General features: G+C 46.6%; 1 protein-coding gene across 2 annotated transcripts in view; it reads right to left on the bottom strand.

Annotated features, from left to right (window-relative positions):
* Positions 1–13,314, bottom strand: part of TMPRSS2 (transmembrane serine protease 2) — a 341,947-nt gene that overhangs the window by 191,398 nt on the left and 137,235 nt on the right. For both annotated transcript variants that reach the window (XM_078656813.1, XM_078656814.1), the window contains one exon: positions 12,360–12,434. In XM_078656813.1, coding sequence (XP_078512939.1) covers positions 12,360–12,380 — 21 coding nt within the window. In that variant the 5' untranslated portion in view covers positions 12,381–12,434. The remainder of the gene's footprint in view (positions 1–12,359; positions 12,435–13,314) is intronic.

Below are 13,314 nucleotides of genomic sequence, written 5' to 3'. Positions count from 1 at the left end.
TGCAAGCTTCCCTCACACACAGAGCAGGTACAGCACAGACAGCAGCAGTGCAAGCTTCCTCACACACAGAGCAGGGACAGCACAGGCAGCAGCAGTGCAAGCTTCCCTCACACACGGAGCAGGTACAGCACAGGCAGCAGCAGTGCAAGCTTCCCTCACACACGGAGCAGGTACAGCACAGGCAGCAGCAGTGCAAGCTTCCCTCACACACGGAACAGGTACAGCACAGGGGACAGCAGTGCAAGCTTCCCTCACACATAGAACAGGTACAGCACAGGGAACAGCAGTGCAAGATTCCCTCACACAGAGGGCAGGTACAGCACAGGCAGCAGCAGTGCAAGCTTCCCTCACACATAGAACACGTACAGCACAGGCAGCAGCAGTGCAAGCTTCCCTCACACACAGAAAAGGTACAGCACAGGCAGTAGCAGTGCAAACTTCCCTCACACACAGAACAGGTACAGCACCGGCAGCAGCAGTGCAAGCTTCCCTCACACACAGAGCAGGTACAGCACAGACAGCAACAGTGCAAGCTTCCCTCACACATAGAGCAGGTAAAGCACAGGCAGCAGCAGTGCAAGCTTCCCTCACACACAGAACTGGTAGAGCACAGGCGGCAGCAGTGCAAGCTTCCCTCACACACGGAACAGGTACAGCACAGGCGGCAGCAGTGCAAGCTTCCCTCACACACAGAGCAGGTACAGCACAGACAGCAGCAGTGCAAGCTTCCCTCACACACGGAGCAGGCACAGCACAGGCCGCAGCAGTGCAAGCTTCCCTCTCACATGGAGCAGGTACAGCTCAGGCAGCAGCAGTGCAAGCAACTAGAAGACTTTTTTTTCTTTTTTAATTCGGTTGTACATATTGTCTTCTTGGTTATATATAAGGTAACAAAATGCTTATAACACTTTTTTATTACACTTTTCAACATGCTGCACAGCAGCAACGATGCTGTACAGCATAGCTTAAAAACATTGGCAACGCCAACAGCTCTTGCTAAACACGTATAAGGTCCAAAATGCGAGACCTATTGGCTATGCCAATGCTTGTTATGATAGCCATCCACCTTATATGCCGTCTGGTAAAATAGCTTTAATTTTACTCTGAATTTATGTTGTCAAATTAAAGTGCAACTTATTGTAATATAGATTGCTTTCCATTTGCCCATAAACTCACTCCCAGTTTCACCACTGGCCTAATCAGTATTGGGTTGCTAACTTTCTAAATATTCTTTGCTTCAAATCTGGCTCTGGGTAAGGTGTGTTTTACAAACATCTTTCTCTCCACTGTATCCATTTCCATTAGAACAGTGAGTTAAAACATTACGATTTCTGCTGTGGAGTTCATGGGGGAGGCCAACGGGTAAAGAGTGCTTAAAAAATGTATTGGCAGTTGTTTTTATCCATTTCTTTAACAACCCAAAACATTCTTAATCTGATTTTTTCAAAACAATTGGATTATTCCATTTTTAATTGCACGTAATCAGTGCTTCTTGTTGGCACAAAGGACATTCATTTGGTTAATATGCTTTTCAGTCAAATGTGAATTGTATATGCGACAAATTGTGGGAAAATCATTAGTAACCGTTTCAAAGGTCTGTTCAACGTTTGAATTTATCAATTGCCTTGATGTTGTTACTTTTTGCCCTTGCCTTTCTCTCTCATATGGCCCCTCCTAAAAATGGCAGAATTGAGGGAACTTCCAAAGTTCTGTTCAAAACCTCTTAGGAAAGGTTGTTTCCAGTGCTTAAAAGACCTGTATTTAATACTGGTTTTCTGGTTAATACCTTGTTGATCTGCTTATCTATGTAGCTTTGATTTCTAAAATCAGGCACACTCCCTACGAGAAAATTTGGTATGGTGTTGCCTCAGATGTGAAAGGGTTTTAAGCTGGTGTTGACCCTAGAAAATTGATTTAGCAAACAAGTGTATGCAAAGGATTCTTTATTAGAACTATTCAGCAATTATTCCCTTTGGAGCCTCTGACCACTCTAACCATGAAATGAACACAAGGGATCTGCCTATTAACTACTGTAAGGAATGGGCAATGTACTATAAAGTATGCTACCCTACTCAGCCATGAATCAATAGTTCTTTGTGTGTAGGACACTAACACTCGTATCTGCTTCTCGCATCAGTTGCTTTATCAATATTAATTTCAGTTGGTATTTAAAAACACATCCTATGAACACATTCACCAGGTTCTCATGTCATAACTCGTAATAAGGAATTGTTAAAATTCATCTATCATTGAATCAGTAAAGGATCACTTAGTGATGGATTATTCACTTTCCCAGATAATGTTTTCCATCGCCCTGTCTCTTAGTCCCAGTTGGAGTGAATAGCACCTTTTAAATGAAGATTCTGATATTAAATTAGGGTAATACAATAATGTATAAGTCATTTGGATTTAAGCATTGTAAATTACATCGTACATCAGCCCTGAGGAGTATTTCTCCCTCAGCATTATGCTATTGGCTATTAAGTGTTTCATTCAGCCTCTTATGGAGTGCTTCATTTCAATTTATGAGGAACTATTTTACTATGAACAATGTAGGCTCAGTCATTACACTTTCTGTCAAATTAATTACACATCTCTTATATTTATTGATACACAAGCAAATGTTTATTGTTTTACTAAGCAGGATTTAAAAAAAAACTTTTGTCATGAATCCTGTGTCACCAGATCCAAACATGTTCTCCTAATTACTTTTGGGTTTATCACACCACCAATACCACAACAACCAACACACACCATTACCACTAAGACAAGACCAACATAAAAACAATTAGCAATTACAAACAACAATCGCAGAAACCACCACGTCTAATTCCGCCAATACAGACCTTCTTTAATCAATTTTGAGATATTGAGTGATTCAAAATCTCCTCATACACTTCTGCTAGCATGCTTATGTTTCTTACACCAGGACATCTGCCATTGATGACATTGACACACTGCAATTATTATATATTTTGTCTTTTGCCATGCCTTTGCTTCACCACTATTTTGGGCTTCTTTTCGTATCATCAGCAATGGGTTAACATCTCTCACTGAGCACATATAGGTTTATTTGACATGTTGTTCCACATATTAATATTACTATCCTTAGCTATTTCTTGCTAACATGATCTGACCAACAGACAGTGGATGCTGTCTTTAGCCCGCAATTTAAAAGGTACATCTTCGATGACTGTTTTAAGCAACATGAAAAATTGACACTTCTACGTATGGGGGAGTTAGGGGAGAGCAGACTTTACTTAGTTTCAACATCCATCAACCTCTATTTCTGAATGAGGGGTTTTTCCTTTAACGTCATGCAACTTTTTTGATATATTATCTTGTATTATAATGCCACTCCATTCAAAAGCCCTGTTGGTAATGGTCTTTGCTGCATGGTCACCCCCAAATGTTTAGCCTTCCTCCTCTTCTTTTTGCTTGAATTCGTTTGTGTTGGCTTCAGGACTCTGGACACTTTACCACATCTAACCAGTGCTAAAGTGATTGTGCTCACTCCCCTAAGCATGGTTTGATTAACTTGTTCCATGTTAACTTACCTGTAAGTCCCTAGTAGAGTGCCTACATGTGCCCTGGGCCTGTATATTAAAGGCTACAAGTGTGCCAGAAGCACTGAGTGTGCCACCCACTGTAGTAGCCCTTTAAACAGGTCTCAAACCGGCCACAGAAGAGCCTGTAAATACAATTAACGCTGCCATGTTGACTTGGCATTTAAAAACACCATGCCAAGCCTTAAACTTTTTTTACATATAAGTTACCACTAAGGTATGACTTAGGTAGCCCATAGGGCAAGGTGCTGTATGAGACAAAACATAGGACATGCGCTTTTAAGTTTTGCATTTATTGGAAGTGAAAAATTCACAGATTTGTTTTTCACGACTGTGAGGTCAACCCCTCTCATAGGATAACACTGAAGATTCCTTATTACACTTAATATGCTGTAATCCCTGATTGAGAGGGAATAGATCGGTCATGTTCAGTTCCCATGGATTTGCAATGATAAATCCTTCTTAGTGATAAAGTTAAACTTATCATTACAACTTTAAGAATTGCCACTTTTAGAAAGTTGGCATTTTCCTGCTCTTAACCCTGTATTCTTGCAGCCTGTCTCCAATACACGTCTTGGGAGAGTGACAACTGGGTTTTATGTATTCCCTCTAGACAGCCACACAAAATAAGAGCTTAGATGTGACTTAATGGCCCATCCTGGGAGGGAGGAGCTGGGCACAGCTTCACACTTACACCTGAATAGGCTGTACCCTGTGGACTGATTTACCCCCTGTGGTAAGTCTGGAGTCAGTGCAGGAAGAAAGGACCGTTGTGCACTTCAAAGTCTCCCCCACTTCAAAGGTACCGTTAGGTATAAATCATGGACACAGACCCTACTAACTCAGTACACTTCTGGACCTGAGGATACCATGCTAAGAAGGACTGCTGTTCTTAATGACTGCCACCCTGCCTGACTGGTGCCCTGTAAGAAATGCTTTCATGCTATGCTGACCTGCTGCCCTCTTTGCCTGGTTGAGAAGAACTGGACCTGCCTCTCTTGTCTCCGGAAACCAGAGTAACTTCAAGGGCTAGCTGACTGGGCCCCTGATCTGAAGTCTTAGGGTCATAAAATACCACCAACCTCTCTGCTCCTATACCTGGACCATTGGAAGTGGGCCTAAGGTGGTTGTTTCATTTGGACCGACGTATCCTTTGCTGCATGAGCAGAGTTCACGCATCCCTGCTGTAAGGAGCGGAACTGTTGTATCGCCTTGAGAACTACTGCATCGCCCTCAGAACCGATGCATCCTCTGCAGGAGCAGAGTTGACGCATCCCCTTCGAATCCAGTGCATCACACTCAGAACTGATGAATCGTTGCTGTTGCATGGAGAAAATCGAAGCATCCCCTCCACAGTGTGGTCAGTCGACATTGCATTACCTTGTCTGCATCCCACAATTCGTCAACGCAAAAAGGCCCTTTTGTAGCTGGTCAAATCTGGTCCCTATATACGACACGTGCTCCATGGCGGTCGGCCTGAACTATTAACTTTGGCACACTACAGCGAGACCAGATGTCCCTAGTGGGCGTTTGTTGCTTCAAAGCGCTATTTTTCATTTATACTTTAAACATTCATACCTCAAGTTTTACTTATTGGATTTATGTCGTTTTGGTGTGTTTATATTCACAAAATTAAGCTCTAACCTAATTTTTGTTTAGTCTTTCCACTGATTTATTTGCACAAATACTTTACAGATTGCCTTTTTAGTTACACCTGTCTGCAGTGTGCCGGGCTACCAGACGGTGAGTACAGATTAATTTAGGGTTAATTCTTTGACTCTCCCTGACTCGGATTGTGATTCCTGCTTGGACAGGATGCATATCTCCGCCAACCAGGATACACATTTCTAACATACCTACATGCATATTTACCTACAAAATTAAAAATACATCACATTGCTCACAAACAAAATATTTATTTGTGAATCAGTGACTTGCTATCATGGTTCACAAACGGGTATGTATTGTTTTTTTTTTTTTTTTTTTTTCAAAAACCTTTATTTGAGCAAGCATAGAAAAATACAAGAATGGGCCTACAACCTCACGGGCTGGCCGCTAATAATAAGTCATAAGGCATGAATTAGAAATGTACACCCGTGGTCAGGTACAAATCCAGCACAAAGCATTACTCCCCACATGTCACAGAGCATTTTGAATTTTTATTTTATACAAAAAGCAAAACAAACACTAAAAAGGCGAATGCATGGTAATTAAGGTCAGCCCAAAGAACGGAGGGGATGGTCCACGAACAGGAGAACATACCCAGAGCCCTGAGGCTCCAACAAGGTCGGGGGGAAGGGGAGCAGCGGGGAGAATCGAAAATGCAAAAAACAGCACGAAAGGGTTCCGGGAACGCTCGCCTAGGGAGATAAGATAACCTCAGCAGTGCCTACAAGGGGAGGGGTACAGATATCCCCACGATATTCATTCCACTGGCCCCAAATCTTCGTCCACGCCCTGGGTCTGCCCCTGGCCACATAAACAGTCTTCTCACGAAACATGGACCAGTCCATGTTATCCTCCCATTTCGAGACCTCATGGGGCCTGGAAGCGCCCCAGAGTTGCGCAACATCCCGTTTCGCAATCATGTAACCCAAGGTAGCCCATCTGGTCTGGGCCACAGAGTAGTCAGTGAGCTCCCACACATTCAACAAACATCGTCGGGGCTCCGGCCGCAGGGCCACACCAGTCACGTCAGTCATCACCTCAAGCACAGCAGTCCAGTAAGCCGCTACAACCGGGCACTCCCAAAGAATGTGTAAAAAGGTAGCACTCGACCCACAACCACGCTTACATAACCCATCCAAGGAAAAGCCCATCGTCACCAGACGCGGACCAGTGACATACACTCGATGAAGGATCTTAAGTTGAACCAAACGGAGACGGGCAGGAATGGCTACCTCCTTGGGAGAAGAGAGTGCCGATTGCCAATCTTCGTTGTCCAGTTCCAACCCATCGCTGACCCAAGCCTCCCGAAGTCGGGCCAATAAGTCCGCCCGATTATTGATCAGCTTCTTATAGATCAGGGAAATAGTGCTATCAGGCAGGTGCCCATCAAGGACACGATCTTCGAGGGGGGAAGACTCGGGCAGGGCCTCATCCGGAATCAAAACTGAGGCGAGGGCGTGCCGGACCTGCAGATAACGAAAAAATTCCCTACCATTCAAACCATATTCCGCCTGGAGGGCCTGGAACGACTTCACACTACCTTTCGAGCATACATCACCCACCTTACAAATCCCAATCATATCCCAGCGGTCGAAACCCTTGGTAGACCAGAGACAGCCCAAACGTTCCGAGGCATAAAGCGGCGTCGCCAGCGTCAGTCGAACCTCCCATCCCAAACTCACATTCGCGGCTCGCCATACAGTTACTGCAATCCTGGATGGGCCCACAAGATGGCGCCCGGCTGATCGAGAATAAAGCGCTCTATTAAAGTCCCCACCCGGCAGCTGAAGTCTATCCATCTCGAACGCAGGATTCCGACCCGGTGAAAACATCACGTGATTAATAGCAGACAACTGGGAAGCCCAGTAATATCGCTTGATATCGGGGAGCGCCATACCCCCGTCGTACCAAGGGATGGTGAGTTTCGCGAGGGCAATACGTGGACGCCCGTCCCAAATCAATTGCCTTTGAAGACTCTCGATCTCTCGGAAATAGGTCTTGGGGATTGCGTCATAGGAGTTCTGGAGCGCGTAAAGGAACCGCGGCAAGGACATCATTTTAAACAGGGCCGCCCTGCCCAGAGGAGACAAAGGAAGCTTACGCCAACGGGCCACATCCAGTCGCAATCTAAGCAACGGGGGGAGGAGATTACGCTCAAAGCGGAGCGAGGAGTCCAACGTAATAAAGATCCCTAAATATTTGAAGCCAGACTGGACCACCTGGATAGGAAGTCTGCTCGGCAACGGGGGCAAAACACCCGAAAGAACATACACGCAGGACTTGGCCCAGTTAATAACGAGGCCTGAGTTGGCACCAAAGGAAGCTAGAACGTCAAATAAAACAGACAGAGATTTGCGCGGGGAGGTGAGATATAAAAGAATGTCGTCCGCGTAAAGTGAAACGCGGTCCTCAAAGTCCGGAGACCAGCGAATCCCCTTGAGCGAAGGTTCCCACCGAAGCCAAGCAGCCAATGGTTCCAGGGCGAGTGCAAAAAGCAACGGAGACAAGGGGCATCCCTGACGGGTACCTCTACCAAGGGTGAAAGGAGCCGAAACCCTACCATTGACCAATACTTGTGCCAGAGGTTCCGCATATAATAACTTGATCCAACCAATAAACTCAGGCCCGAAACCAAATTTCTCAAGAGCCGCCCAAAGATAAGGCCATTCCACCGTGTCAAAAGCCATTGAGGCATCCAACGATGCCAAAATGGCCGGCTCCGTCAGAAGCCCCGCCCTCGCAATCGCGCCGTGAAGACGACGTAGGTTCAGAGCCGTGTTGCAATGCGGGATAAATCCGGATTGATCTGGATGGACCAAGCCACTAATGACCGTCAGGAGGCGGGACGCCAGGAGTTTCGCCAATACCTTGGGTTCAACATTTAGCAGGGATATGGGCCTGTAGGAGGAACAAAGGTCTCGCGGTTTACCATCCTTGGGGATGACAACTATCGTGGCCAGTCGCTGATCATAAGGGAGAATACCCCGTTCCCGGGACTCTAGAAACATGGCGCGAAGATACGGAGCCACCCTGTCGGGACGCAATTTGTACAGTTCAATTGGCAACCCGTTCGGGCCCAATGCTTTGCCCGAACGGAGTGAACGGATGGCAGTAGCTATCTCATCAACAGTAAAGGGGGAGTCCAACGCCACACGATCCAAATCGGAAACACTGGGCAGAGCTATATCACGCAATAGAAGGCGAGAGTCAGCCACATCTCTCACAGACACAGGGGTATACACCACACGGAAGTACTCAGCAAAACGGTCAACTATTCCAATCGGGTCCGTCACACTCTCACCACTCAAAGACTGAATCACGGGTACCACACGATTAGCCCTCTCCTTCTTATCCAGCCATGCCAGCAATTTACCCGCTTTGTCACCCACATCATACAAACGTCCCTGTTGCGCCCGAAACATCACTTTAGCAGCATCTGTGACCATGGACTTATAGGCAAATTGTTTCAGACCCAGGGCATGGAGTTTCGCAGACGTGACACCAGATTCCAAAGCATCCTCCAATGCAGAAATCTCTCCCTCAAGATCCACCACCTCTCTATTCCTCGCCCTCTTAGCTTCAACAATAAGGGAGAGGGCCTGCCCACGAATCACCGTCTTAAAGGCCTCCCATTGGGACACAGCTGAGGAAACAGACCCCTCGTTATCCAGAAAATACGCGTCCAAAGATTTAAGCAAAAGGCTGCGGGTCTCGGGGGAGGTAAGGTACCACGGATTGATGGGAGCCACCCGGCCCACTGCCTCCACTCCAACCTCAAAACGAAGCCAGAGCGGAGAGTGGTCAGAGATACCCCTGGGTAGGTGTACAATCTCACGCACCGCTGGCGACTGAGCCGCAGGCATCAGGAAATAATCCAGCCTAGACAGACTCCCATGGGCCCCAGAATGAAAGGTGTACTGAAGCTGAGTGGGGTGCAAAAGCCTCCAGCAATCCACCAAGCCAAAGGTATCCAAAAATCCACCCAACCACTGTTGGGCCGCAGGAGTATCTCTAGGGGGGTGGCGATCGTGGAGACCAGAGAACACCGAATTAAAATCACCAGCCAGAAAGAGAGTACTATCAGGGAGGTCCAACAAGACACGGCCCAAATCTGAAAAGGTAGAAGTCTGTAAGCCGGGGGGCACATAAACAGTGAATAAGGAGAGGGCACGACCCTCATAGCGACCCACAAGGACAGCATACCGCCCCCGGTCATCCTGAATCACTTCATCAATAGCTAGGGGGAGGGAAGCCCGAACAAGGATACCCACACCCCTAGAACCCGAGGTAAACCCCGAATGTGCCACGAGGCGATAGCCCCACCTATTCATTGCATGACAAACATTGCCTACCAAATGAGTCTCCTGCAGGAAAACAATATCAGGAGATAAACGTCGTATACATTTCAACACCACACTTCGTTTGATACGATCTCCCAGACCGTTAACGTTCCACGAAACAAATCTCAACCCGCTACCCCCATCCCACCCGACAAAGCCAAAACCCCCCACCAATGAGCATGACACCAGAAACATTTTCAAATACAGGATAAAGTCGCCTTGAAAACAGAACACACAAACAAACTTCCCGACCACCCTCCCCCCAAACAACAAGAAAACACCCCCCACCCTGCACCCCTGCAAAAAGCTAAAAAGCCACCCCAACCTGCAGTGTGCCTGTCGCCCAAGAACCCCTATTCTACACAAAGACCCCGGAGGAGGAAAGGCTCCGTCCCACCCGCCCCCCGATCAAGACCCATGATGAGAAAAAGAACATACATCAAACACATAAGCAGTAGAGGAACATAGGCATACACCCCTGGAAAAGTTATTCAAAACAAGGCACCAGGTATAGACGAAATGTTCAGCTCTCTACACCACCTTCAGCACCGCCCGGGTGGGCATCGGACTCAGTCTCAGGAGGTCGGCTAGGCAGGGAGTCCAGCCAGTCATTCACAGCATCCGGCCGATCAAAGAAGAAAGTTCGGTCATTATACTCAACCCGCAGCCTGGTCGGAAAGAGCATAGAGTAACGCATCCCCATGTCCCTAAGACGCTTCTTGGCACCACGAAATCCCATCCGCTGCTTCTGGACCTGTTGGGAAAAGTCCGGATAAAAATTCACCGTGGCATTCTCAAAGGCCACCGGGCCCTTCACCCGCGAAGCCTGCAGGATAGCGTCCCGATCTCTATAGTGGAAAATCTTCGTAACAATAGGTCTCGGCGGGGCGCCTGGCTTACCCTGGCCCCCCGGAACACGATGTGCACGCTCCACTGTGAAAAATTTACTAAGGCCAGATGGAGATAGGTGGTTCTGGATCAGGTCTTCAACCAGGAGATCAACCGAGTGGGGTTCTGGGTTCTCCGGCACACCAACCACGCGAACATTACAGCGACGTGCCCTGTTCTCAAAGTCCTCCAAGCGCCGGGTCATGAAATCGTTCACCCTACGGAGATTGCCAATCTCCGTCTGTATCTCAGAGACGTCCGTCGTGAGGCTGGATGATTTGATATCCAATGACTTCACCTTTTCGTTCGTTTTGGAGAGATCGGCACGAATCAGATTCACCTCGATTGCCACAGTGTCAAGTTTGTGGGCCAAGGTTTCGTACTGTTGGCCTATTGACTCCCTCATGCCAGAAATGGCGCCCATGATGTCCTGCAAGGAGGGCTCCGTCGACGCATCCACTACGTGGTCAGACGCACTGGGACCGGGCAGGACAGCTCCGGGGGACCCCTTAGAGTGGGTATAACGGTGCATAACATTAGATTGGACCGGACCCCCGCGCAGAGGTGTCTTCGTCTTGCACGTCTCCCGGTCCCCTCTGCCCGCCATTTTGAAGATGCGTCACAAGAAGATTCAGCAGGGTCAACGGACCGGGCACCAGAAATGGAGACCCCGGGACCAAAGGACCGCCAGAGGGGTATCACTAGGATAGAGGCAGCAAACGAGGAAAATAGTCCAGCCAAAGGCCCGACAGCCGACGTGTGTCCTGGCACCAGTTCTGGCCCGACCCTCTCACCAATGTCCCAGTCTGAGGCAGAATCGAAACCGAAACTTAAGAAGGGGACCCACCAGTCAAATCCCCCTGCCGTTGTTGTTCAACTCCAAGACGGCCACCGAACCTCACCCAGTCCCGGGCGCACCTCAAGGGCGGAGCCCAAAAGTTCAATTCACCATAACTCAGGCACCCGGTGTCCAAATCAATTTCTGAAAGGTCCAGGTAGATCAGCCCAACGTCCTCTATATAAATCCTCGCGAAAAATCAGGATTCATACAGGATATTATGCCGGGAGCGGCGGGGGTCCGGGGAGCGCTGTGCTCACGGGTCATCTCGGATGCCCGCCAAGCTCCTCCGGGTATGTATTGTTGACGAAATTAGCAAATACCTTAGCGAGATTACTCATAATCACCTGTGCATTTGTGAACTATTGCATCAAAGAATTTGTGCATGTGCTTGTACATTTACAGAATTAAAAACCTCATGTGATTCATAAATCTGCATTTGTGATCCAGAAGTTCATTGCATCACTACGTGAGTAGGCATGCGCATTTCCTAACTGAATGCAACAAATGTTTTTTTTTTACAATGACAATACGTGTTTTCAAATATAGAGGGAGTAACATAACTGTGCATGGCCAAAGGCTGTGCACAGTGGTATCTGTGGATGAGGTATAAGTTACTTAGGCACGTTGTTGATACAGGTTCTGTGGGTATATTGTCTTGGTTGAATGAGCTTTATGCTCCAAAATTAAAATAGCCATGAAATTCACCAGTTAAGTCACTTAACCAACCATACCATTTCCTCAGTGCCCCTTTTATGACTTCACACATGATATCTGTGACATCACTGAATCTGCCCAAGTTGCACTACTTAAGAAAATAAAACACATCTAAGCAATTTGAACTGTACACTATCAGATAAGGTCTATTATTGATATAAGATATCACAGCGTAATTACCTAAAACATTGAAGTAGTATCACAAAATGCTGTGCTTAAAAAGGAGACAAACATACTTATTGCAGAAATATAGAGTTGTGAAGAAAAGAGTGGTCCCGTAAGCTCTTTTTAATGATCAACAATCCCTGTTTAATGCTCAACCCTCTTGAAGACTGTACTCACATTTATGGAATTTGAGGGCATTCTTCACTCTTGTGAGGATGCTGCTGTTCAGAATCTCTCCAGTTGCAAATAAATCTAGTAAAATAAATACATATAAATTAGAAATCAACAATCCTGATTTACAAACGAACAATATTTTAATGTTGCTTGCACATTAACCAGTTTAATAGCAGTTCATTACAATTCACATAAGTATCTTATTATTGTGGTTCCCCCATTTATGTTGGCCTGTATAATTGGTATATGGATGTCTGGGCGGTGAGAAAATGACCACATGTACCTTTACCTAATACAAATGTTGCTATTAGACAGTCATATTAGATATTTTTGTAAGTTAACTAAAATGCTCGTACAAATGGTGTAGGTTGCTTAAATGACAAATTCCTAATGTGCATATGTTGAGTAGCTTCTCTTTCATGCCCTTGAAGTAAACCCTGCCAGCATTAGAAAAACATTTAGCACTCAACGGTAGACCTGTGTGTTAAAAGTTAACGCTGCACTGGTGTTGTTAGAAGGTGGTTCTGACACTCTGGGCCGCTCACATTTTTCACTTTTTGAGCACCTATTTGTTGAGCTTTTACTCTGGGAGAGACTCATAAGTTGGGACTCACCCACAGTGAACTCATGATGAAAGAGACTACATGTGGATTTTACTGGTGTCCCCCTAGCTTGACTAGGCCGCTGTGCAGCAGCTGGAGTAAGGGACAACGGACTGGTTACATGCAGACACATGTGTACATGCGTGTGCACACATGTAGGGGCTGCGCAGGGGAGATTCCTGGAGTGCGCAGCCAAGGAGCAGGTGCAGATGGATTGGTGTGACAAGACTTATGCAGAATTGGGTGGTGACATGGAATAGGCTTTATAAACTGGAAAGAAACATGCCAGGGAAAGTCAGTGTGTTTTACTCTTTTCACTTCATTATTCTCCTACGGGGATGTGGAGCCCATGTGCT

The sequence above is a fragment of the Lissotriton helveticus genome, chromosome 8, assembly GCF_964261635.1.
Source record: "Lissotriton helveticus chromosome 8, aLisHel1.1, whole genome shotgun sequence".
Lineage (NCBI taxonomy): Eukaryota > Metazoa > Chordata > Amphibia > Caudata > Salamandridae > Lissotriton > Lissotriton helveticus.
Note: the sequence above shows the minus strand (reverse complement) of the source record. Positions and strands in the feature narration are given on the sequence as shown.